General features: G+C 42.6%; 2 protein-coding genes and 1 non-coding gene across 7 annotated transcripts; 1 reads left to right on the forward strand and 2 right to left on the reverse strand.

Annotated features, from left to right (window-relative positions):
- Window positions 1-6,408: 6,408 nt before the first annotated feature.
- Window positions 6,409-14,452, reverse strand: LOC129817171 (pre-mRNA-splicing regulator WTAP). Of its 5 annotated transcripts, none has more exons than XM_055872150.1 (8): window positions 13,785-14,452; window positions 12,875-12,912; window positions 12,723-12,778; window positions 12,568-12,626; window positions 12,183-12,310; window positions 10,864-11,042; window positions 7,991-8,145; window positions 6,409-7,600 (listed from the first exon to the last, which is right to left on the reverse strand). In XM_055872150.1, the coding sequence occupies exons 2-8, from the start codon at window positions 12,902-12,904 to the stop codon at window positions 6,960-6,962; spliced, it is 1,248 nt and encodes a 415-aa protein (XP_055728125.1). In that variant the 5' UTR covers window positions 12,905-12,912; window positions 13,785-14,452; the 3' UTR covers window positions 6,409-6,959. The 5 variants fall into 5 exon arrangements, with proteins under 5 accessions (XP_055728125.1, XP_055728128.1, XP_055728126.1 ...); XM_055872153.1 differs by lacking the exon at window positions 13,785-14,452 and adding an exon at window positions 13,701-13,757; XM_055872151.1 differs by lacking the exon at window positions 13,785-14,452 and adding an exon at window positions 13,669-13,705.
- On the reverse strand, window positions 7,770-7,904 carry LOC129817962 (small nucleolar RNA SNORA22). The gene has a single exon (XR_008753833.1). It is a non-coding gene; the product is annotated as a small nucleolar RNA SNORA22 (small nucleolar RNA).
- A 306-nt stretch (window positions 14,453-14,758) lies between the features above and the next one.
- Window positions 14,759-25,246, forward strand: LOC129817173 (superoxide dismutase [Mn], mitochondrial). The gene is made up of 5 exons (XM_055872155.1): window positions 14,759-14,849; window positions 17,351-17,553; window positions 17,744-17,860; window positions 18,550-18,729; window positions 24,210-25,246. The coding sequence occupies exons 1-5, from the start codon at window positions 14,815-14,817 to the stop codon at window positions 24,353-24,355; spliced, it is 681 nt and encodes a 226-aa protein (XP_055728130.1). The 5' UTR covers window positions 14,759-14,814; the 3' UTR covers window positions 24,356-25,246.
- Window positions 25,247-25,740: the final 494 nt, after the last annotated feature.

Below are 25,740 nucleotides of genomic sequence, written 5' to 3' on the forward strand. Positions count from 1 at the left end.
TGATCTTTTGCCTGTCCACGCCCATTCTCTTGCCTGCCCCTTGGATTATAATAAATATCAGAGACTCAAACCATCTGCCTCCCGTGTCTGCATCTGGGTCTCACCCTGTGTCCTTATATACCTTGTGTTAGAATCAATATTATTGTGTCTGCAAATATATTACTGGAGAATACAGGTAACCTAATGTCTTATTCCAGTGTTACACCTCAAATATCACTGTTGTTGATAACACACATTGCCAAAATGATTCACACTTATCTTCCTATTTCCACATAATCTGTCACGGTTCCCCGCCCCAATAGGGCATAAACCAACCTCTCTCGTTATTCATACTGCTAAAATACTCAAATCATGTTCAAACAACATTTGAATATCTTTATCCTTTTTTAACCATGGATGAGGCTTTCCTCCAGACACTTTATCCATCCACTGGCACTATACTGCCTCACAGACACTGCGGCTGAGACTTTCACTATCTCATTACAGGATTAACAGGGAACCAACCCCACCCGGGTCTTACCCCCTAGGACTTACCCTTTGCATATCAGGTTTGAAGGTAAGACCCAGGTGCAGACAATGTCGAAGTAACAAAAGATTATTAGATCAAACACGAGCAGGCAAAGGTACAGGACGGCAGGCAGGCTCAGGGTCAAGTCAGGCAGTGGTCGGTAATCCAGAGTAGTGGGGCAAAGGTACAGGACGGTAGACAGGCTCAGGGTCAGGGCAGGCAGAAACAGGAAACAAAGGCCTGTGAGACATGGGTTTAACTGTGGACACATGAAAGGTAGGATGTATACGAAGGGTCTGGGGCAACAGAAGACAAACAGCAGAGGGGTTAATGACTTTGGAGATGGGAAACGGGCCGAAAAAACGGGGGGAGAGTTTGCAGGATCCCACCCGGAGGGGCAGATCCCGGGTGAGCAGCCATACCTTCTGCCCGAGACGATACCGAGGAGCCGGGGTCCGGTGGCGATCCGCTTGTCGTTGATACCCGGAGGTGGTCTTGAGGAGGGCCGACCGGGCCCATTACTCTCTCGCGGCAATCGCCCATCGATGCAGATGGTCAAAGCGATGAGGGAGTCAAGATCCGTGAGTAACTCCCGAGCAGCAAGCTCGTCCTTAACCTCCTCCGAGACGCCGTGCAGGAACATGTCGAACAGTGCTTCCTGGTTCCACACACTCTCCGCTGCCAACGTGCGGAAAGCCACCGCACAGTCGGCCACTCTACGGGCGTCCTGCCGGAGCTGGATTAGCTTCCGGGCAGCTTCTCTCCCGGAGAACGGGGCATCAAAACCTTCCTCCCCTCTCCCACGAACCCATCCAGATTCACGCACATGGCCAGCAGTTGCTCCCATACGGTGGTAGCCCAGGTGAGAGCCCTCCCAGACACCAGCGTGATGAGGTAGGCTATCTTGGAGCGATCCGAGGGGAAGGAGGAGGGCTGGAGCTCGAAAATGAGGGCACACTGAGCTAAAAACGCCCGACAGGTGCTCGGCTCTCCATCAAAGCTTTCCGGGGGAGGTAAACGGGGTCCCGGGAAAGTGGAGCGGCCGGTGGGGCGGTGCTGCTAACCGCCAAGTTACTGAGGGGCGGTGGGGTTACCACCGTGGTAGACTGCCCCCCAGACAACCCGCGGGAATAGCTCCAGCAGCATGTCCAACGCCCGGCAATGGTGCTCAGCCAACGTTTCTACCCCCTCCATAAGACCACGAAGCAATTCCTCGTGCCTACCAATGGAGGCTCATTGGGAGGAGATGGCGTTGCGCAGCTGGCCCGGGTCTGCTGGGTCAGTCATGGCCAGTTTGTACTATCAGGTATGAAGGTAAGACCCAGATGCAGACAACGTCGAATTAACAATGGTTTAATAATCCAACAGTGGCAGGAAATAGACGGGTCAAGGCAGGCAAGGGTCAGTAAACCAGAGGTGGGGCAACGGTACCAGACGGCATGCAGGCTCAGAGTCAGGGTAGGCAGAGGTCAATAATCCAGAGGTGAGGCAAAGGTAGAGGTCGGCAGACAGGCTCAGGGTCAGGGGCAGGCAGAGTAGTCAGGCAGGCGGGCTCAGAGTCAGGACAGGAAAGGGTCAAAACCAGGAGAGCGAGAAAAAGGGAGACTGGGAAAAGCAGGAGCTGAGACACAAAAACGCTGGTAGACTTTTACACAGGTATAAATACACATGGGATAATGGGGAAGATTGGCGACACCTGGAGGGGGGTGGAGACAATCATAAAGACAGGAGAAACAGATCAGGGTGTGACATTAATAAAGCTCAAACCAAGTTTACTCACCCTTTTATTTATTTATTTTTAGTTTATTTTACCAGGTAAGTTGACTGAGAACACGTTCTCATTTGCAGCAACGACCTGGGGAATAGTTACAGGGGAGAGGAGGGGGGTGAATGAGCCAATTGTAAACTGGGGATTATTAGGTGACCATGATGGTTTGAGGACCAGATTGGGAATTTAGCCAGGACACCGGGGTTAACACCCCTACTCGTACGATAAGTGCTATGGGATCTTTAATGACCTCAGAGAGTCAGGACACCCGTTTAACGTCCCATCCGAAAGACGGCACCCTACACAGGGCAGTGTCTCCAATCACTGCCCTGGGGCATTGGGATATTTTTTAGACCAGAGGAAAGAGTGCCTCCTACTGGCCCTCCAACACCACTTCCAGCAGCATCTGGTCTCCCATCCAGGGACTGACCAGGACCAACCCTGCTTAGCTTCAGAAGCAAGCCAGCAGTGGTATGCAGGGTGGTATGGGTCATACAGCTGCATAAAACAAGGTACATATTCACACATGCACTGGTATTTAACCCTTTATCCTATGCTGAGCCCCTCCTTACCCATCTGAACAGCCAATACATCTCTGTTGCTATCCAGAAGATTCATGATTTACTGTACATGTTACACTAAACCTAATTTCCTTGATAGGTTAGGTTTGATGTTTCACTATTTCTCATAGCGGATAAGTCAGCCCTGGTTGGATACTTCAGCCGTGGTTGGATGAGTCAGCCCTGGTTGGATACTTCAGCCGTGGCTTCTGCCTGCGGTATGTGCATGTGATAGGCAGAGGTAACAGACACCAAAATGTAGTCAGAGACCCGAGAGGAACATTCACCAAGGAAGGCTATCCCGTCTCAGAGACTCCAGCAAAGTCTCTGAGAGCGATAAGGAGTATGATTGCTACCGCGAATCCGACCATGACAGCGATGACAACTCGGACGATCATCACGAACAGCACCAAGAAACCCCGATCGATCCCTCCTCTCACACCGAGCTCATCTTTCACCCCTACCAGCCTTTCAACAAATGTTTCGCCAACTCCAGGGTGTTGATAGCTCACTACGCAGACTGTACCTTGGTCAACCACTCCGGGAAGCTTGTTGCAGATGACAGTCTTATAACATGTTATACAATAAATCTATGTTTTGTTCGAAAATGTGCATATTTGAGGTATAAATCATAGTTTTACATTGCAGCTACCATAAAAAATATCACCAAAGCAGCCGGAATAATTACAGAGAGCAACGTGAAATACCTAAATACTCATCATAAAACATTTATGAAAAATACATGGTGTACAGCAAATGAAAGATAAACATCTTGTGAATCCAGCCAATATTTCAGATTTTTTAAGTGTTTTACAGCGAAAACACAATATAGTATTATATTAGCTTACCACAATAGTCAAACACACAACCGCATTCATTCACCGCAAAGGTAGCGATAGCAAAAAAACAGCAAAAGATATAAAATTATTCACTAACCTTGACAACCTTCATCAGATGACAGTCCTATAACATCATGTTACACAATACATATATGTTTTGTTCGAAAATGTGCATATTTAGCGGTACAAATGGTTTTACAATGTGAATACGTAGTCAAAATGCACAAAATTCTCCGGAGATATTTTGGACAGTCACCTAATCTAATCAAATAACTAATCATAAACTTTACTAAAAAATACATGTTGTACAGCAAATGAAAGATACACTAGTTCTTAATGCAACCGCTGTGTTAGATTTTTAAAAATAACTTTAGTACGACATACAGCTTACGTTATAGCGAGATAGCGCCCGCAATAAGTGCGGAAAATACGACTAAACATTTTCCACAGAAATACGAAATAACATCATAAATGGTTCCTACTTTTGCTGAGCTTCCATCAGAATCTTGTACAAGAAGTCCTTTGTCCAGATTAATCATTTGGTTTTAGAATGTCCTCTTCTCCTGTTGAATTAGCAACCGTTTCTAGCCATGTGGCGCAAACGTGCCCAACTTCACATGACGCAAAGAAAAGAAAACTCCAAAACTCGCAATAAACGTTCAAAAAACTGATATAACTTGGTTGAAAAATACTACTTTATGATGTTTTTATCACATCTATCAAATAAAATCAGAGCCGGAGATATCTAACGTGTATACCGAAAGCTTTTCAGAAGGCAATCTGGGGTTCCTTCCCGCGCCTTGGTAGACAAAGGAAATTGGGGTCACGTCATTCCAAAAGCTCTTGTTCGGCCTCAGATCAAGCTAGACACCCAATTCCACCTCTCACTGCCTGTTGACATCTAGTGGAAGGCGTATGAAGTGCATGTAGATCCATAGATTTCAGGCAAATTAATAGGAAGGCCCTGGAACAGAGCCTCGATTTCAGATTTGTCACTTCCTGTCAGGAAGTTTGCTGCAAAATGAGTTCTGTTTTACTCACAGATATAATTCAAATGGTTTTAGAAACTTGAGATTGTTTTCTATCTAATAGTAATAATAATATGCATATTGTACGAGCAAGAATAGAGTACGAGGCAGTTTAATTTGAGCATGATTTTTTACAAAGTGAAAATAGCGCCCCCCCTACTGACAAAAGGTTACACATTCTAAACATATTTCAAAGAGAATATCCACACATTCTACTGAAACTATTCTTTCAAATTGGCTTATACTCCCCATCACACTGTCAACTCCATCGTATAGCCAAAGGATCAGGATGTTAGACCTATATCCCCTCGGGAATAGAACAGAACAAACACAACAATACAATACAATACACTCCTTCACATATCACTCAAGGTGTATATAAACTTCAATCCAAAACTTCAAAGAACTGAATCCTTCCCCACTTTTTTAACACATATCTCTCAGTATGAGAGTAGTGTATAAAACAAAATTACTACTGGTACAAAAGATAAAACAAAATTTCAAATAACATAATCAAATAAAAATCACTACTCTGAAAAACTCCATAAATATATATTTTTTAAACCCATATGGTCATAGGAAAATAGAATTAAAACAGCCTTAGTTAACTATATTTTTCAAATTACACAAATTACTTTGAAATCAGTATTACAAATGACCATAAATTCATTATCCAACTGGCTTTCCAATGAGGGTGATCAATCCACAACAGAAAGTCATGATAGAGGTCATAGGTCATACAAAACCCTTCAAATAAGTGTTTTTTACTATATTAGACAAATTATAAAAATAGTCCAACCTTTCCTACCTGTTTTATCCCAGTTCCCAGAACATTCCTTTATCAAAAGAATTCACGTGTTTAAAAACTCCGAAAATAAAAACTCATAAATATTCCATGTGCGTGCGTGCCCCTTTAAGATACCTTAGCACTAACACAAATTTTAACACAAATCAAACTTAGTATTTTAAAAACACCAACAAATAGTCATAACAAAAGTTATGTGTGTGTATTTGCAAACCTTAATGTAAAAACACACAAAAACTATAAGCGGTCCTGCTGCTGCACATTTGTGGCCCGCTGGAGGTCATTTTACAGGGCTCTGGCAGTGCTCCTCCTTGCACCAAGGCGGAGGTAGCGGTCCTGCTGCTGTGTTGTTGCCCTCCTACGGCCTCCTTCACGTCTCCTGATGTACTGGCCTGTCTCCTGGTAGCGCCTCCATGCTCTGGACACTACGCTGACAGACACAGCAAACCTTTTTGCCACAGCTCGCATTGATGTGCCATCCTGGATGAACTGCACTACCTGAGCCACTTGTGTGGGTTGTAGACTCCGTCTCATGCTACCACTAGAGTGAGAGCACCGCCAGCATTCAAAAGTGACCAAAACATCAGCCAGGAAGCATAGGAACTGAAAAGTGGTCTGTGGTCACCACCTGCAGAATCACTACTTTTTTGGGGGTGTCTTGCTAATTGCCTATAATTTCCACCTTTTGTCTATTCCATTTGCACAACAGCATGTGAAATTTATTGTCAATCAGTGTTGCTTCCTAAGTGGACAGTTTGATTTCACAGAAGTGTGATTGACTTGGGAGTTACATTGTGTTGTTTAAGTGTTCCCTTTATTTTTCTGAGCAGTGTATATTTCAATTTAATTCGAGAAAGGCTTTACATATGTTCCGAGGGAGAAGAAAAATCCATATCACTATCATATTAAAAGTCTTTATTGATATTTGGTCAGTACATGAGAAGGATGGAAGTCAGAATAATGAATTCAACAAGGTACATCGCGTAGAAACTACACACATTGTCAAACAGAAATGTATTTTGCCAAGGATTTAAAAAAAATAAAAGTCAACATCTAAAAGATAACATCCTTTAACATTGCAAAGCTACTAAAGTGAACTGTGGTTTGACTTTTATTGAGCATGACTACAACACCAGATGCTTGATCACTTGAGTTTGTCAAGAGTTCAAACACGAATGTTATCGATCTACATGTTCAAATAACCAAGAGACCAAAGAAAAAAAAGATCTAGCTTGAATCATACAAAACTCAAGTCATATGCACATACATTAATTAATTTCACGTAATGTTCCTGTTTAGCAATGCAATTATTTTCTTTAACTTGTGGAAGAGGTATCACGATAGGCAAAGGAGAGGAGAAAAAGTTCTGGACAGCAGTTCTGTGTTACCAACTATGCGTTTGTGTCTCGTATAAAAAGAAAAAGACAAATGACGTGTTATTATAAAGTACATTACAAAACTGTGCCACCGCTCGCGCTCAGGCCGTTCTGAGCCTGCCGCGACCCCGCAGTCCTGTTGCCCTTGACGACCGGGGCAGACTTGTCTTCGTGGGGGTCGGTGTTGGAGTCTGTGTCGTTTGAGTGCTGCGTCAGGGACGTCTCGCTGCCCGTCGGGGAGTCCACGCTCTCATACCCTGTGCTCAGCTGGCTCCCGAACCCCCCTGCTGCTGTACCCCCTGCACTGCCACCAGTCTGGCCCCCCGCTGCCTCCTCTGAGTGGTTGGAGAGTTTCGTCTCGCCCTCACCGGGGCTGGAGACCATGGGGGACGGGGGAAAGTCTTCCTCTGTGCTGCTGACCTCGCGGTACAGGCTGGGGGTGGTCGCCACATCCCTCAGGGAGGATGAGCTGCCATTGCTTGGTCCGTTGGAGACCCTTCCGCAGTCTTTCCCGGCTTGGGCGGAGGGCTGCTCGGGCTGGCTGGGGGGCTCGGCAGAGGGTGAAGTCCTGATGGGGCCTGCCCCGGCAGAGGCAGCCTGAGCTGGGTTCTGGGAGAGCTGCTGACGGGTCTCCCTGAGCTGCTGCTGGAGGACCAGGATGGTGCTCTGCATGCCCTCTACTTCCTCATCCAGCTGGATGATGAAATCGTTCAACTCTGGGAGGGATGAAAACGGACAAAGCCACATGTCAGAATACAGGGAGATCGGACGCAGTCAGGTTCAAGAAAGAAAGCCCCAGGTAAATGAAGGCAAACATTAAAAAAAAATGCTAGGAGGAAAATACACTGAATATTAGAAACATGTCTAACAAAAGCTCCTGCATCTGAATGTACAGGTCTGCTGAATACACACAGGGGAGAATATAGCTCCTCCAATGCAGAGGTTACAGACCACACTTTACTGTAGCACAGATTAATAAACTGGGGAGCTACAAAGCACACATGGTTCTTCACAGTGCTGAAATTTAACATTTAAAGCTTACTTTTTTTATGGATACTATTTGAACCCAGGTCTGAGTAGATGGAGGTGGGCTGTTGTGTTCTCACCGTCTTGGCTGCTCTTGAGCTCCTCGCTGTACTTCTTCTGCAGGGCCAGCTCTGCCTCCAACTGTGCGATACGTCCCTGGGACAGCTGCCTCCCCAGCTCCTGGTTCTCCTGGATCAGCATCCGGCACTTGGCCATTAGCTTCTTCCCCGTCTGGCTGCAAGGGAGACAGGCCTCACATCACACAATGAACCAGGGCACAGCCAAATGCCACCCTCAGGCAAGGACAGCCCAATCAGTCCAGTGACCTAACTAGGTGGTCACTATGGTGGTGTTCCAGGTTATAATTTATGCAGTCAAGCTCTGTAGATTATCAGATCACCTCACATTGCTTGGAGAGGTGTTTAACATTGCAGGTAACACATTGAGATCTTCTGATATGTGCAGAACGACTGCATAAAAATAAAAAATAAAAATTGTACATGGAACACCACCGTCCCCACCCATCCACTAACACTATGAATCTTGCCTATCCATACAGCAAGTTTCCATTTTCCAAAGTAGTACAGTTATAGATAGATACCGGAGACCGTATGGACTTGGCAAAGGATACCAGCAACGATAGCATAGATGCACATTCCGATAAAACATTCTTATGCAGCAGCAGTACCTTTACCTTTTGAGTACCCCTATGCACATTTTACTACTACAAGTGGGCGCCTACACAGTCAGCAGGATGAGAACCAAGGTAAAGTACCCAGTTTCAGCAACCGTACATTTGGTTTCTACACACCCAAATTGTACTTTCAACAGCAAATTAGACCCAAAGAAATCCTAGTCTGTCACAACCGACCAGCTTCTACTGGTGTGAGTATTACTCAGTCAGCACCTTGGACAAGGTCACCTGAGGTAATCATGCACTAACCACCACAAAACATCCTCCGCTTACTCTTTTAAACAAGGAAAACACATGCTTAAAATTGCATTGACATTTCAGAGGTACCATGGCAGCCAGGGAAATCAACTTCAGAAGTCACCACGTCACTTGAAACCTAGGAACACTGCAAGTCGCAACAGTCTATATAGATACTTCCTAAAAACACAGCAGCTTGGACACTGGTTCCAGAAGCATCTGTGAAAAATCATACTATTGAAAATGAACTGTGAGAGGCAACTGATGAGATTTGAGATTACATTTCGTAATACTTGACAACAATGCATTGTCTGACAAGGATGTTGCATCCAGCTTTACCACATCGAAAGCAGTATTTTTGACCATCAATAGAATGACGTTAGCCAGGTATTGGAAAAATAAAAACCAGACATTCTTAGGAGAAACTGGATGAGCAGCTGATAGTGAATTTGAAGTCTAAAAGATTAGAAAACACACAATCGTGTTACTCTGGTTGCTACCTGAAAAGGTCAAGGGCTATCAACTCTTCTTGCTTGCCATCAACAACGGAAAATGTTGCTTCTTTTAAGAAAACAACTTCCAATGGATCATACCCATCATTGCTGGAGTCTTGTGGTGAGTACAACATAATAGTAATTTTACGGGTTGTTCCCACCACGAGTGTTGTAACTATATTGATGGCCAGATATCCAAGGCGGGATATAGGCTGTTTATTGCTCTGTTTGAAATTGAAAAACCAATCAATGAATTGCATATTGCCGATAAATTACAATTTCCCCCAATTAATTACATCCGTAAAATGTCAACTGGAATTGAACCCCCCCCCCCCCAAAACCAAAAAAAAGTTTACGGGTGCTAGGGAGGAGGGAGTGTGAGGTCAACAACAACATAAATACACAAAGAACAATATCATATTGGACTGAATAAATACATTCTCATGAAGTGGTAACATTACTCGTTTCACACATTTGTAATCATTATGAGAAAATATCACTCGAGCACCAACTGCAGTGTGTACGTTTTACAATGAACAATTTGGAAACATCAAGCGTCAAAATAACGTAGCCTACGGGATGTTCTTTTTTTTTTTTACCAAGGTCACCAAATCGAACAGAGCAAATGTCTGACACACTGCAGTGCAAGAGTATTTAAGAGAACCCAAAAAAGAGGAAAGTAAATGAAACAGAAACATAAGAGGCAACTCACAAAATAAAACATGTAAATACACTCTACCCGTATGTGGGCCCATGCTCAAAGACACAGGCAATCAGACCTTCGCTCACGCACGCCTCAACCATAGTCAATTCTGGACTGAGGGTCTGGCTCCTCCCCCAGAGTCTTAAACATTCTACTGGCTCCTCCCTACAAAGTCTTAAAGTTTTTCCTAGAACCGTTCCCACAGTATTTTCATTGTATTCTACAATCTGTCCAAGAGTCTTAGAGTCTCAGGAGCACTAGTGGGTATGGGTGTGGCGTTTTCCACTTAAACGTCTTTAGCTAGAGGGGCATCGTCTTTAAATGTTCAATTGGTTATTTAGGCTAAGGGTGCTCTCCCTGCTCCGGCAGTTTGCCCAAGACTGCCTCAATCTCCACCATAACAACCCCCCCATTTAATAAGGCAACTGTCTGGCTTGGGCTGAGAGGGGGAGGGTGGGGGGCATATCCGTGTCGGACGTGACCACCTCTTCAGGAACAGTCCCGACTCCTTCAGGGCCCCTGGACGGTGAGGGGGGAATGAGAGAGCTGAAACACAAGTGTCACCTGACCATACTGTTTTTTTCATTCAGTTTAGATTATGTGATATGTAGCTGGGGGACAGTAAAAGAGTACACAAAACATGGATGGCAGTTTGTTTTTTGTGTTTTTGGTAAAGTCTGAGTCTTGTGGTGAGTACAGCATTTCTCAGCCATCCCCCCCACCATGATTCCTGCATGCCTGCAGTGGGGGTGGGGGGTGTGAGGAGGTCTTGACTTTTTTTGTGGGGGTGGGAGGAGGAGGGGGAGTTATTTTGATTGTCTTTACCTATCTGGTGTAAATTTCCAGGCACTCAGTTCATTTTGGGCCTGCTCCAGTTTGTCTTTAGTCTGTTCCAGTTCACCCTTCATTTTGAGGAAAAATAAGTTGATGGCCGGGTCTACCATGGATGACCGCAGTTGGGCGGCACTGGGTTGCTGTACTTGCTTGAGGTACTGGATCTGGGTCTGCAGGTTGAAAGAGGTAAGTGTCAATAAAGGCACAAGCACATAAACTCAACCTACAAAATCCCTCCTTAAGCTTCTGAAAGTTAACAGAAATACATTGACTTAATTTACACAAGAGGCAATGGATGTTGCGAATAATTTAGCTATAAAAGCACAGTCCCCATTACTGTAGCTGAACAAAGTCATGCTTACACGTTATTTATTTAACTTTGTAAATCATTATTGAAAATAAGTTATTGCCTCCAAGAGACAACTTCCTGTTAAACTACAGTGTAAAAGACAGCTTTGGGGTGATTAGCCTAAGTGTGGGACTGGACTCATCTTGTACACCCAACTGGCCGAGTCAGTTTGATTAAACTCAGTTGCCCGACAGAAGGAATGGCATTTGCTGTTGGGTGAGCCGCTATGCAGTCATTCAGAGAGTGAGAGGTCTGACAAGCAAGGCTTCACATTGTCGCCAGTAGAGATATGGGGGGGGGAATCGATACAGTTACATATTAGGGATATCATTTTTAAACATCCTTTTACGATATATTGTATCGTTTTGACAATATCGTAATAATATTTTGCTCTACTTGGCTGTACCAGCACTAAAACTATTTACATCATAGCTTGTTCTACATCATCTTTTTAAATAGGGAGTCAATGTTTTCAGCACTTATTTCCATGACTGATCAAAACTAGTTTTCAAGACTCTTGTCCCGCTGCAGCAGACATATGGTGAGCAATATATTTTGAACATCGAATCGCAATACAAATTGTATCCGCACCTAAGTATCGCGATAATATTGTATTGTGAGGTCCCTGGCAATTCCCAGCCCTAGTGGCCAGTGTTTATGTTAATGTTAGCTCTAGTGTTATTTTGTTTCCATCAGGAGTATGACACTAAAGACTTGGGGCAAGCAGGGAGGAGTAAACTATTGACAAACCATTGATAAGGTGGAAACTCTGCTATACTGTACCCCCCTTTCCCAGCACAGCTTGGGAATAGGACTTAGACTAAGGTCAATACCTACACTTGTATCCAAAAGGTTGAGGTCTGCTGCGTGACAAACATTTTGTTACTAAAATAGACCTACATATATCCCCCAGTCCCCTCATTTAGAAAAACAGCAGGAAGTATTGCAGTGGGATACTTACTGTACACTCTTGCATTTCCTGCTCCTTGGTAGCGAGCCGCATGACCAGGATGTTCTCCCTGCGTGACGCCTCCTGCTGCTGCTGCTTCAGCTTCTCCTCAGACTCCTTCAGCCCAGTCACATCGTTCGCTGAGACGGTGAGTAGAGAGAAACAAGGCACAGTTAACCTGTGTCAACTGAAAAGGAGCCATCAACACCTAAACAAAAACAAACTTTAAAAAGGGTGTTAAGTGTGGGTATTTGTTCTTCTAAAATGCAAAACTGATATCCAAAGCCTACCACTAAAATCATAGGATAATCCTTTCCTATCAACAGCTGACTCTTATTCTATTGAAGGATTACTTGGTAAAATGTTGGAGTAGGCCTACATTGTTTGGAGCACTTACAATTCAGATCAGCATATTTTGCCTCCAGGATCTGGACATAGGCTTCATGTTGGTTCCACCTAAAGGACCAATAATAAACAAACACACTTGTTATCACATTCAAACATAAACAATCATCCCACCCTCCTCCATCTACAGTAGTGTTATCTATTTACCTCACACACAGTTCCTCTCTGGTCAGGGTCTTCATGTCAGATTCACTGAGGCGAACCTGAATGAAGACGGGAAAGAGTCAGCAAGTAAAAGGCTTAAGCTGCATATAACTGTCAATACGGGAATCTTGGTTAACAAATAGAGGCGCCCTCACCTTCTTTGGAAGAGGTTCCTCATTTGTCATTCTGAGCTCTGAAAGGGAAGTAAAAGTAGTACCAATTTATTGAGTGGAAGTTTCAAGAGTAAGCCATTCAATAATGATACATGAGCTGCTACAGCAGATAAAGCAAATATTCTGGAAGTTACTTTTCGTAACAGGTTAGGAGCATTGAGGTATAAAATAATGTTTTAGAGAACATTTCGCTAACCATAACATTAAGCTAGTTCTTCTAACCTACTGCGAAAAAGTCACGTCCGGTCAGGGCTGTATAAAAAGTGGCATGATTTTAGGGAATCTCTTAAAGGATTACGTTTACTAGCTAGCGAAATTGCTATTGTTACCATAATATACCAACTAGCTGCAGTTGCTAGTAAACTTGAAGTATTCAAATATTTGTGCATTTGTCAAGTCTCATCCATTCTCTTTGTTTGCTTTAGTTCTAACGTTAGCTAGCTAGTCCTCATGCATCTCCCATGTTAACAGAGTGCAAATCCACAACACGTAACATTAGCTAGTTTGCTAATATACTAGCTTAACTGGCTAACGTTACGTTTAGCCACCTAACGTTAGCTAGTTAAAACCGGACTTCTATTACAACTCTGATTCTTTATGTTAAAATCGATGATAGCAATTCCATTCATATGTGTTTGTTAAATTTTAAAGCATTTATTAGCAGGATAATACGTAATGACCAGCCAACTGTTACATTAGCTAACGTTCGCATGTCTCGACAAGAAAACAAAATAACTAACACCTCACATTTGGCCCACGTCAGACTTACGAGCTACCTTGGAATTCAGTCTAACGATGTGTTACGTACTTTTAAGGATGATCTCAAATAAATGTATAAAATGTGCATCGCCTTAAACTGTTTTACCAAAAATGTTCAGCTAACGTTAGCTACCTGTCGGTTATCGTGTTCTGCTTCTTGTTGTCACAAAATGGCGGAGAAAGAAGAGAATCCAGACTCTCCCCCTGCAAAATTTGCGTTCCTCTTCCTTTCGCGGAGTCGTATTCGCAAAACCCTGCCGCAAATGAACACCTACCGGACCCGTTTCCTTCAATATTCGAAACCAGTATGTATTGAACGCCTTAGTACTAATATGCAACGTTACAATCCGATTTTAATAGGTTTCTAACTTAATGATTGTTATTCGAATTCGCCACGGTAGAGATTCGGTGTCGCCGCCATCATCCGAGAGACGATGGCAACCACAGCAGCGCATCAAAGCTCTCTACTTGCTACAGTGCTGAAGGGGCGGGCTGAGTTCACATGATGCTATCAGATATTTTAGGCAGGCTAACTTTGTCACTACAGAATAACATTAATTTCAATTACTATCCATCCAAACCATTTAGATTAAACATGTTTTGAACTAGACAGATAAATAGTTTTTCAACATCTTCGGAAAATGCTAAAATAAACGGGATCCACAACATGCATTACTCTACGTTTTGCTGTAGGGTCCTGTCATTAGTTGGCTAGCTGGAAAGTTAGATGTGTTGAAGTGTAATCAGCTGAATTCTGCTTTAAAGTAACATTAAACAATATTGTTTTAAAATGTCACCCAGTCATTAATACAAGAGTTCACCTGTCAAGTTTGCTAAACGTGAGAAATGCAGCTTGGGGAAAAAAAAGTTAGCCACCCGGAAGCAAATGGGATGGGTGGAACTATGATATATAATGGTGGGGAGGTGTTCTAACGCTCGAAATGTTTTTATTCGGCACAACGTAGCTATTCCCCTTTGCACTAAACGTTATCGTAAGTATACAGTACAAATAATGTTTGCCTTGTATACGGTTTGTAGTAAAATGTGTGTGTATAAATAAATACGTATCCGATGCCACCCCCACGTACTGATATGGTATCTTCTAACAGTGATGTTGAATTTCAAGGGCAGTTCTACTTCTATTCTGAACGGTGAGAAGAAACATGAGCATGCTAAGCAGAGTGGGTCAAGTGCGCAGGTAAAACTACAAAATGCAATGAAGTTATCCATTCGGTAACAAGCCATGATGTATACAAGATGAAGGGCGATAACAGACGAATGTTGCTATTGTTACGTTGTTAGTTTTACATGAGGATTGTTAGTTATAGCTGTTTAGCTAGCTTGTGTTAGTAGTTACCTTTTAATAGTTACTAGTAGCTAGCTAGTTAGGTAACGTTAGCTACTCCAATATAACGAAAAGCATTACCCAGCGTGTTACTGGCAATTCAGAAATTACTGACAGTAATATCTTCGTTTAACAAACCGTTTTAACAAGTTGGTAAGCAGAAATGGTCTTACTTGTGCATGTGGTCGGCCAACAAGTATGCATAAAAGTTGTCAATATTAGCTACAGTGGGCAGAACAAGTATTTGATACACTGCCGATTTTGCAGGTTTTCCTACTTACAAAGCATGTAGAGGTCTGTAATTTATCATAGGTACACTTCAACTGTGAGACGGAATCTAAAACAAAAATCCAGAAAATCACATTGTATGATTTTTAAATAATTCATTTGCATTTTATTGCATGACATAAGTATTTGATCACCTACCAACCAGTAAGAATTCCAGCTCTCACAGACCTGTTAGTTTTTCTTTAAGAAGCCCTCCTGTTCTCCACTCATTACCTGTATTAACTGCACCTGTTTGAACTTTTTACCTGTATAAAAGACACCTGTCCACACACTCAATCAAACAGACTCCAACCTCTCCACAATGGCCAAGACCAGAGAGCTGTGTAAGGACATCAGGGTTAAATTGTAGACCTGCACAAGGCTGAGATGGGCTACAGGACAATAGGCAAGCAGCTTGGTGAGAAGGCAACAACTGTTGGCGCAATTATTAGAAAATGGAAGAAGTTCAAGATGACGGTGAATCACCCTCGGCCTGGGGCTCCATGCAAGATCTCACCTCTTGGGGCATCAATGATCATGAGGAAGGTGAGGGATCAGCCCAGAACTACATGGCAGGACTTGGTCAATGACCTGAAGAGAGCTGGGACCATAGTCTCAAAGAAAACCATTAATAACACACTACGCCGTCATGGATTAAAATCCTGCAGCGCACGCAAGGTCCCCCTGCTCAAGCCAGCGCATGTCCAGGCCCGTCTGAAGTTTGCCAATGACCATCTGGATGATCCAGAGGAGGAATGGGAGAAGGTCATGTGGTCTGATAAGACAAAAATAGAGCTTTTTGGTCTAAACTCCACTCGCCGTGTTTGGAGGAAGAAGAAGGATGAGTACAACCCCAAGAACACCATCCCAACCGTGAAGCATGGAGGTGGAAACATCATTCTTTGGGGATGCTTTTCTGCAAAGGGTACAGGACGACTGCACCGTATTGAGGGGAGGATGGGTGGGGCCATGTATCGCGAGATCTTGGCCAACAACCTCCTTCCCTCAGTAAGAGCATTGAAGATGGGCCGTGGCTGGGTCTTTCAGCATGACAATGACCCGAAACACACAGCCAGGGCAACTAAGGAGTGGCTCTGTAAGAAGCATCTCAAGGTCCTGGAGTGGCCTCGCCAGTCTCCAGACCTGAACCCAATAGATCATCTTTGGAGGGAGCTGAAAGTCCGTATTGCCCAGCGACAGCCCCGAAACGTGAAGGATCTGGAGAAGGTCTGTATGGAGGAGTGGGCCAAAATCGCTGCAGTGTGTGCAAACCTGGTCAAGAACTACAGGAAACGTATGATCTCTGTAATTGCAAACAAAGGTTTCTGTACCAAATATTAAGTTCTGCTTTTCTGATGTATCAAATACTTATGTCATGCAATAAAATGCAAATGAATTACTTAAAAATCATACAATGTGATTTTCTGGATTTTTGTTTTAGATTCTGTCTCTCACAGTTGAAGTGTACCTATGATAAAAATCACAGACCTCTACATGCTTTGTAAGTAGGAAAACCTGCAAAATCGGCAGTGTATCAAATACTTGTTCTCCCCACTGTATATACCCTGGCATTATTTTGACACTTGTGTTTATTGCCTTGTTTGTAATAGACAGCATCATGAGTCAGGCCTTGCCCCCTTGACTTGACAACTCAACACCTTGCTCAGGCCGCAACAGGCAACTTCTGAACTTCATAACATACTATAGCTAACGTTCTTTTTCTCATCTGCCAGGACTAGAGCAAGTTGCTATCTATTCTCAACACAAGTAGCTTGTTAATCTTAGACAAATGATGCTATGTTGTGAATGATACGGTAGACCCCCCCCCCCCCCCCCCCCCAGAAATTCCGGTCAATTGTGCAAGACTCTAAATCAGAGACAATTTGACCTTGTGTGAACTCTCCCTAACTAATCCAACCTCTTCCCAGGCTGTCAGCTGGGGCCATGAGCTGCTTCTAAATGGAAGCTGGCTTGCAGCAACCATTACGGGTTGAGCTGAAAACAGTTTTACTGCTTATGCTTGATAACATTTCCCACGGACGGGAATGACATGACATTAACATATCTCTATTTCCTGGTGGTTTTAGGTGTGCTGCCACCGTGAGCCCTGTCCTGGGCACGGTGGCAGCCAGATGGAAGCACTCGCTCCCTGACCTGACCTATGACTATGGAGCCCTGGAGCCCCACATCAACGCAGAGATCATGCAGCTCCACCACAGCAAGCACCACGCCACCTACGTTAACAACCTCAACGTCACAGAGGAGAAGTACCTGGAGGCACTGGCCAAAGGTGAGAGGAAAGCCTGCTGCTTAAGACCTGAGTGATTTACAAAAAGTGATGATATTAGGGATTGTGTAGTTCCTGGATGAGGTTCCCTTTTGAACATTTAATTGAGCCATAAATGCATACCTGTCCTGTATTTGCACTTGTAGTGTGTAGCCAATCCTTTACCTGCATTTGTACATGTGATGTATTTCAGGTGATGTGACAGCACAGGTTTCTCTCCAGCCTGCTCTGAGGTTTAATGGAGGAGGCCACATCAACCACACCATCTTCTGGACAAACCTCTCCCCAAATGGCAGTGGAGAACCACAGGGTGAGTAGCCTCGGACAACAGGCTTCTCTCGCGTTGTTCAAAAGGCTGAGGTAGTTTTTGGTAGGAAGAAGCTAGATGAAAACTAGTGACTCGTTGCCACAAACCAATCCAATATTTTGTGTCGGTAGAGCTCCGAACAGAGGTGGTATTTAAGATTTTTTTTCTGACTTGCATCAAGCTAGCTAGCATAAGATCCCAAAAATAATGCAGCATAGGATACAAAAAAAATTCCGACCCGGTAAGAAAAGAGACGTGGACGTAACCAATAGGACATGCCTCTCCTGAGGGGAAATGCCAGATGTATGCAGAGCCAATCAAATCCAAGTGTTAACAGCCACTGTGCCCATTTAAAATGTAAAATCCAATACTGAAGTTCTCCAGACTTACAGATTTAGAAGGCCTCTCAAGACTACATGGTGAGCAGCACAATTGGGAGTTTGAAGTAGCAGTTTGAGAAACTTCTTTCCCCTAATCTTTCACTAACTATTCTTCACACGTTGTTGTATATTATAATTTGCAACTATCACGGGTTTATACAATTTGTGGGAAAGTAGCAACTATGGCATATATCTTCCACTTGCATTTTCAATTCAGACTCTCTCCTGAATTTGCTAAATTGTTCTTATGGTCAACCCATTGGAAACTTGTATGTAATTCTGATCATTCTTTGTTTGTCCATCCTGTCACAGGTGAGCTGGCAGCGGCCATCAACCGTGACTTTGGCTCCTTCCAGGCATTGAAGGACAAGATGTCTGCCGCCACTGTGGCGGTCCAGGGCTCAGGCTGGGGCTGGCTGGGCTTCGACAAGGAGAGCGGGAAGCTCCGTATCACAGCCTGCCCTAATCAAGACCCACTGCAGGGAACCACAGGTCAGTGGCTACTGGCTATGTCCCAGTATTGTTATATGTTATCTTGTTCATGTCTGTGTGGGGCTCTAACAAGGGTACAGTGCCAGTGAGTGACATACAGTAGTGATTCACCTATATTACATTTTTGGCCGATATCGGTATCTGATATTTTCCTTGCCAAAAAACCCGATACCGATATTTAACATTTCTGCGGCCTTTTAAGCATTCTAGTACCGTTAAATAGTTAACACACACATGGACGCAGCGGTCTAAGGCACTGCATCTCAGTGCAAGAGGTGTCACTACAGTCCCTGGTTCGAATCCAGGCTGTATCACATCTGGCCGTGATTGGAGTCCCAATTGGGCCGACATTGTAAATAAGAGTTTGTTCTTAACTGACGTGGCTAGTTAAATAAAGGTCACACACACCACACTGACCAGAAAGTTATTTTGTTGGCATTTACCTATGTTCCCATTACCAGTAAAACATAATCAAAACCTATTTCTTTCACTTACTTGCTGTGCTGTTTTGTTGTTCAGTCGTTTCATTCTCAACCAGGATTTCTATGGAACGCCGTTTGGGTCTTTACGTGTCAAAAAAAGATACACGTAGAATAACACTTTGACGTGTCAAACACTATTTGACCAATCAAGACCTGAATATGACTGCACGTCTGAATTTAACGTGTTCATACATTTGTTACGTAGTTATTACACATTGATTACACTCACTCGTATTTCATATGTCACAATGATTCATTGATATGTGTGCTATGATGCTGGTGAAGTTCTCGTGCATTCAAAACACATTTTTGAATGCTAAAACTAAAAATGTGGTAAGCATATGCGTTCATTTGTTAGATTGCAATTAATTTCCTAACTAGACTGATGTTATTGTGGAACAGATGGTCATAAAGATAGCTAGCTCATGGATGCAAACAATGTTCTTCCCAAAAAACATAGAAAAACAACATAATCTAGGTGTCATCTAAAATAACCCTTATTTAAAAAAAGTTATTTTTTGATTAATGCTGGTGGGACCCATCTATGTGAAGCTAGCCACAATAAGGATTGGCCACAATAGTGGACTTTGGTTAGCCTTCAAAATAAAAGTATGGTATAATTCTACTATTCGTATTAATTTGCATCACTGTCAATGACATTTTATTTTGAAGACAAACTGCAAATTCAACTTGTGCCTAATCCTTATTGTGGCTAGCTTCACAACACATAACCCAGTCCGTCGAGCCTCATTAGCCAGATGAAGCAAGCTGGCTGCTTAGAACATCAGCTTTAGGCAACAGGGTTAAGTAGCTGGCTAGCTATTTATTTTCATGAACTGAAGTTCAATTTCAACAGGAGAACAGCAAGTGGCAACCTAGCTTATACTTACTCACAAGGATTCCTAAATCATTGCTAAGAATAATGAATGACCACTCTTTTTACTGGTCATTGTTTTCAGGCTATTTGTAATTGGTGCTACCCCAGAAGTTGCGGTCGAACAAATTTTGCTTTCTAACCAACGCGGTATTGTACATGCATCATTCCTGGCCGGTGTTTGCTTGTTTGCAGACTTTTTATGTACAGCTTTGACAGTGCTAATGTATCTTTTTTGACACGCGAAGACCCAGACGGCGTTCCATAGTATGTATGTCGTGAAGCTAAAAGCAGTGATGCTATTACTGTGGAACTCGGGTTGGGCAATAGCGCACTTGGTAGTGTGTACTGCTGCCTGACCAGTCGGCAAAAGCCAACAGCACCCACGACAGAGAATGGTTGATTGTCAAGGGCAATGAATTCCATTGTCTTGGCTTTAATGGTTTTCACCTTTGAGTTGTTTTGCTGAAATTTTTTTACTCTTTGAAATGACTGCTCGACTTATCGACTGCTTGATCCACACAGCAGACATTGTGGGCTAGGTTAGGAATGCTGTGTTAAACGTGTACCGCTTTGACATCGGTTTTTAACATCGGCGTTAAACTAGACATCGGGCCGATACCGAGGTTGGCATTTTTAGCTAATATCGTCCGTCTCTATGTTCACCGATATCGTGCATCCCTAACATACAGTGCCTTCAGAAAGTATTCACACCCCTTGACTTTTTCTACATTTTGTTGTGCTAATCCATTTTAAATTCAGACCTTAAATCGAGATGTTTTTGTCACTGGTCTACACACAATGCTCCGTAATGTCAGTGGCATAATGTTTTGAGAAATGTTTACAAATTAACTAAACATTAAAAGCTGAAATGTCATGAGTCAATAAGTATTCAGCCTAAATAAGTTCAGGCCAAAAAATGTACTTATTAAGTCACATAAATAGCTTGGACTCACTGTGTGCAGTAATAATGTTTAACATGATTTTGGAATGACTACCTTCTCTGTACCTCACACATACAGTTGAAGTCAGAAGTTTACATACACCTTAGCCAAATACATTTAAATTGTGTAACTTGGATCAAATGTTTTGTGTAGCCTTCCACAAGCGTCCCACAATAAGTTGGGTGAATTTTGGCCCATTCCTCCTGACAAAGCTGGTGTAACTGAGTCAGGATTGTATGCTTCTGTGCTCGCACATGCTTTTTCAGTTCTGCCTTCAAAACTTCTATAGGATTGAGGTGAGGGCTTTGTGATGGCCACTCCAATACCTTGACTTTGTTTTCCTTAAGCCATTTTGCCACAACTTAGTAAGTATGCGTGGGGTCATTGTCCATTTGGAAGACCAATTTGCGACACAGTCAACTTGGAGCATGTAAACTTCTGACCCACTGGAATTGTGATACAGTGAAATAATCTGTCTGTAAACAATTGTTGGAAAAATTACTTGTGTCATGCACAAAGTAGATGTCCTAACCGACTTGCCAAAACTATAGTTTGTTAACAAGAAATTTGTGGCGTGGTTGAAAACGAGTTTTAATGATTCCAACCTAAGTGTATGTAAACTTCCGAATTCAACTGTGTGTGTATGTCTCTCTCTCTCTTTCTCTCTATCTCTCTTATGTCTGTGTGTGTCTCTGGCTGACTGTAAGTGCCCTCAGTTGAGCAGTGAATTTTAAACCGATTCAACCACGAAGACCAGGGAGGCTTTCCAATGCCTGGCAAAGAAGGGTACCTATTGGTAGATGGGTTTTAAAAATAAAAGCAGACATTTAATATCCCTTTGAGCATATTAATTACACTTTGGATGGTGTATCAATACACCCAGTCACGACAAAGATACAGGCATCCTTCCTAACTCAGAAGCCGGAGAGGAAGGAAACCGCTCAGGGATTTCACCATGATGCCAATAGTGACTTTAAAACAGTTACATGGTTTAATGGCTGTGATTGGAGAACTGAAGATGATCAACATTCTAGTTACTTCACAATACTAACCTAATTGATAGAGTGAAAAGGAAGCCTCTACAGAATAAAAAATATTTCAAAACATGCATCCTGTTTGCAACAATGCACTAAAGGATTATTAAATTTTTTCCCTAAATACTGAGTACCACTCTCCGTATTTTCAAGCATAGTAGCGGCTGCATAATGTTATGGGTATGCTTGTAATTGTTAAGGACTGGGGACTTTTTCATGGTAACATTTTTTATGGAATATAGATATAAGCAAAGTAAAAATTCTAGAGGAAAACCTGGTTGTCTGCTTCCCACCAGACACTGGGAAATTAGTTCACCTTTCAGCAGGAATATATCCTAAAACAAGGCCAAATCTACACTGGAGTTGCTTACCAAAAAGACATTGAATGTTCCTGAGTGGCTGAGTTAGTTTTTACTCATATCTACTTAAATCTATGGCAAGACCTGAAAATGGTTGTTTAGAAATGATCAACAACTAATTTTACAGAGCTTGAAGAACTTTGAAAAGAATAATGTGCAAATGTTGCACAATCCAGGTGTGGAAAGCTCTTAGAGACTTAGCCAGAAAGACTCACAGCTGTAATCGCTTCTACAAAGTATTGACTCGGGGGTGTGAATACTTAATAAATAGTGAAGACATCAAACTATGAAATAATACATGATTCCATATGTGTTAACTAGTAAAAGTGTTAAACGAATCAAAATATATTTGAGATTCTTCAAAGTAGCCACCCTTTGCATTGACAGCTTTGCACACTCTTGGCATTCTCTCAACGAACTGCATGAGGTAGTCTCATGGAATGCATTTCCATTAACAGGTGTGCCTTGTTAATTTGTGGAATTTCTTTCCCTAATGCGTTTGAGCCAATCAGTTGTTGTGACAAGGTAGGGGTGGTGGATTTTAACAAATAGGGCTAAGTCCATATTATGGCAAGAACAGCTCAAATAAGCAAAGAGAAACGACAGTCCATTACTTTAAGACATGAATGTCAGTCAATCCGGAAAATTTTAAGAGCTGAACGTTTCATGAAGTGCAGTCGCGAAAACCATCAAGCGCTATAATACTGGCTCTCATCAGGACCGTCCCAGGCAAGGAAGACGCAGTTACCTCTGCTGCAGAGGGTACGTTCATTAGAGTTATCAGCCTCAGAAATTGCAGTCCAAATAAATGCTTCAGAGTTCAAGTAACATACACATCTCAACATCAACTGTTCAGAGGAGACTGTGTGAATCAGGCCTTCATGGTCGAATTGCTGCAAAGAAACCACTACTTAAGGACACCAATTCTTGGCCCAAGAAGAGACTTGCTTGGGCCAAGAAACACAAGCAATGGACATTAGACCGGTGGAAATCTGTCCTTTGGTCTCTCCAAATTTCAGATTTTGGTTCCAACCGCCATGTCTTTGTGAGACGCCAAGTAGGTGAATGGATGATCTCCGCATGTGCGGTTCCCACCGTGAAGCACAGAGGAGGTTTGATGGTTTGCGCTTTGTCCCACTATCATTTGTTTTTCAACTGGACAATGACACCTCCAAGCTGTGTAAGGGCTATTTGACCAAGGAGAGTGATAGAGTGCTACATCAGATGACCTGGCCTCCACAATCACCCGATCTCAACCCAATTGAGATAGTTTGGGATGAGTTGGACTGCAGAGCGAAGAAAAAGCAGCCATCAAGTGCTCAGCATATGTGGGAACTCCTTCATGACTGTTGGAAAAACATTCCAGGTGAAGCTGGTTGAGAGAATGCCAAGAGTGTGCAAAGCTATCAAGGCAAGGGTGGCTACTTTTGAAGAATCTGAAATATAAAATTTATTTTTAACACCTTTTGGGGTTACTACATGATTCCATATGTTATTTCACAATGTTGATGTCTTCACTACTCTACAGTGTAGAAAAAAGTCAAAATAATTAACCCTTGAATGAGTAGGTGTGTCAACTTTTGACTGGTACTCAGTCAATTATTTTGTTTTTCATTTTCAATACATTTGCATGATTTCACTGTTGTGTGTAGATGGGTGATAAACTGGTTTGTATTAATTCAGTCTGTAACACTACAAAATGTGGAATAAGTCAAAGGGTATGAACACTTTCTGAAGTGCCTAGTTAAGTTACTGTTGAATGATTTTACTTATTTTCTTCTCCCCAGGTCTGGTCCCCCTGCTGGGTATTGATGTGTGGGAGCACGCCTACTATCTACAGTACAAGAATGTCCGACCCGACTACGTCAAAGCAATCTGGAATGTCATCAACTGGGAGAATGTGAGCGAGCGCCTCCAGGCCGCCAAAAAGTAGACCTTTGCCCCCTCAGAGCACACACTGGCTCTTCCTTCCTGCCCCAAACCTTACCCCTGCAGTCCTTACTACCTTAAGAGAGCAGAAAATACCCTCTTAACCCAAATGAAGATGGCTGCTGTATACTGTACCAGAGAGAATATTCAGTCTGTAAAGCTGTTTATTTGTCCGACTATAGCTAGGTTTCCATCCAATTTGGCGACAGACTTTCATGCGAGTATTCTAAAATCGGCATTAGAACAATGTGCATTTTCCCACGAGATGTTTCCATCAAATTGACTTGTTGCAATTGCTGTGCGTGATGACAGTGCACATAAAAATACCTTATGCGGTTAAATTCCCAAATATAAAAGTGAAATGTGTTTCTATCGCATTTAACTCTAATGATGGTTCTCACAAAAAATGTTGCGTTGTATACCGAGTGTGCCCAGTCTTGTATTGTCACGTGTCCTTCAGTGCACGTATGGCTTAAATGATGAGATTATTATAAACAAAAGAGCGAGAATTTTTATTTGTTTAACGGCAGACAAGCATCAAGCTCATCGCCATGCACTTTCACCTCCCTGTGAAGTCATGACTTAATCTGTAGACTAATAAACTGCATGCTTTCCCGACTAGTTGTAGTGGGATAACCGCACATATCATTGTGTGACTCAAAATAATCATATCGAAGTAAACTTTACCAGTATTCGCTCATAAATGCATTTCCACTGATATTTCTCGCAAAATATTTTTTTTTAATTACAATTTTCTTTTTCCATCAGGCCTGTCATGGCAACAAACAAAATTCAGACCTGTACTTTACTCACAAAAAGGTTGGATGGAAACCTGGTTAGTGTTGTACAAATATTATGTAAATGTGATATAATAAAATATTTAGTTTGAATTGTATCTGCTTTGTTGTTTTACTTAGCATAATACAAAAATCTCCATTAAAAAAATCCGCCGCATCTGCGGTGACAGAGCTAGAGCTGTGTTTGTCAGTTCATGAGACATCCCAAAAATCGGTCTTCTCACAAAATCGTCTAGCGTCAGAACGGTTTGCCCTACAAACTATCTGAAGGTCCCTCAGTACCAGTTGAAAAAATGTATGGAAGTTTATATGGAAACTGTTTAATGCCAAAAATGGTGTTAAAACATTTTTCCCTGATCTTTCTTGCATCGCTCAAATATAGTACAACCACTTCAAAACTAACTTCCTATTTTAGGGGGTATCTCTGTTCCATGTAGTGAATCTGTTATTCAATGCGTTTGTATGGGCTAATAGCATTAAGGCCCCCAAAAATGTCATGCAACTTTTTTTTTTATATATTCTCTTCTACTTCAAGGGGTCTTAAAATATCAAATAGCTAAATGATCTTTGGTATGACCGTCTTAAAACAGTT

The sequence above is a fragment of the Salvelinus fontinalis genome, chromosome 20 (genome assembly GCF_029448725.1).
Source record: "Salvelinus fontinalis isolate EN_2023a chromosome 20, ASM2944872v1, whole genome shotgun sequence".
Taxonomy (NCBI): domain Eukaryota; kingdom Metazoa; phylum Chordata; class Actinopteri; order Salmoniformes; family Salmonidae; genus Salvelinus; species Salvelinus fontinalis.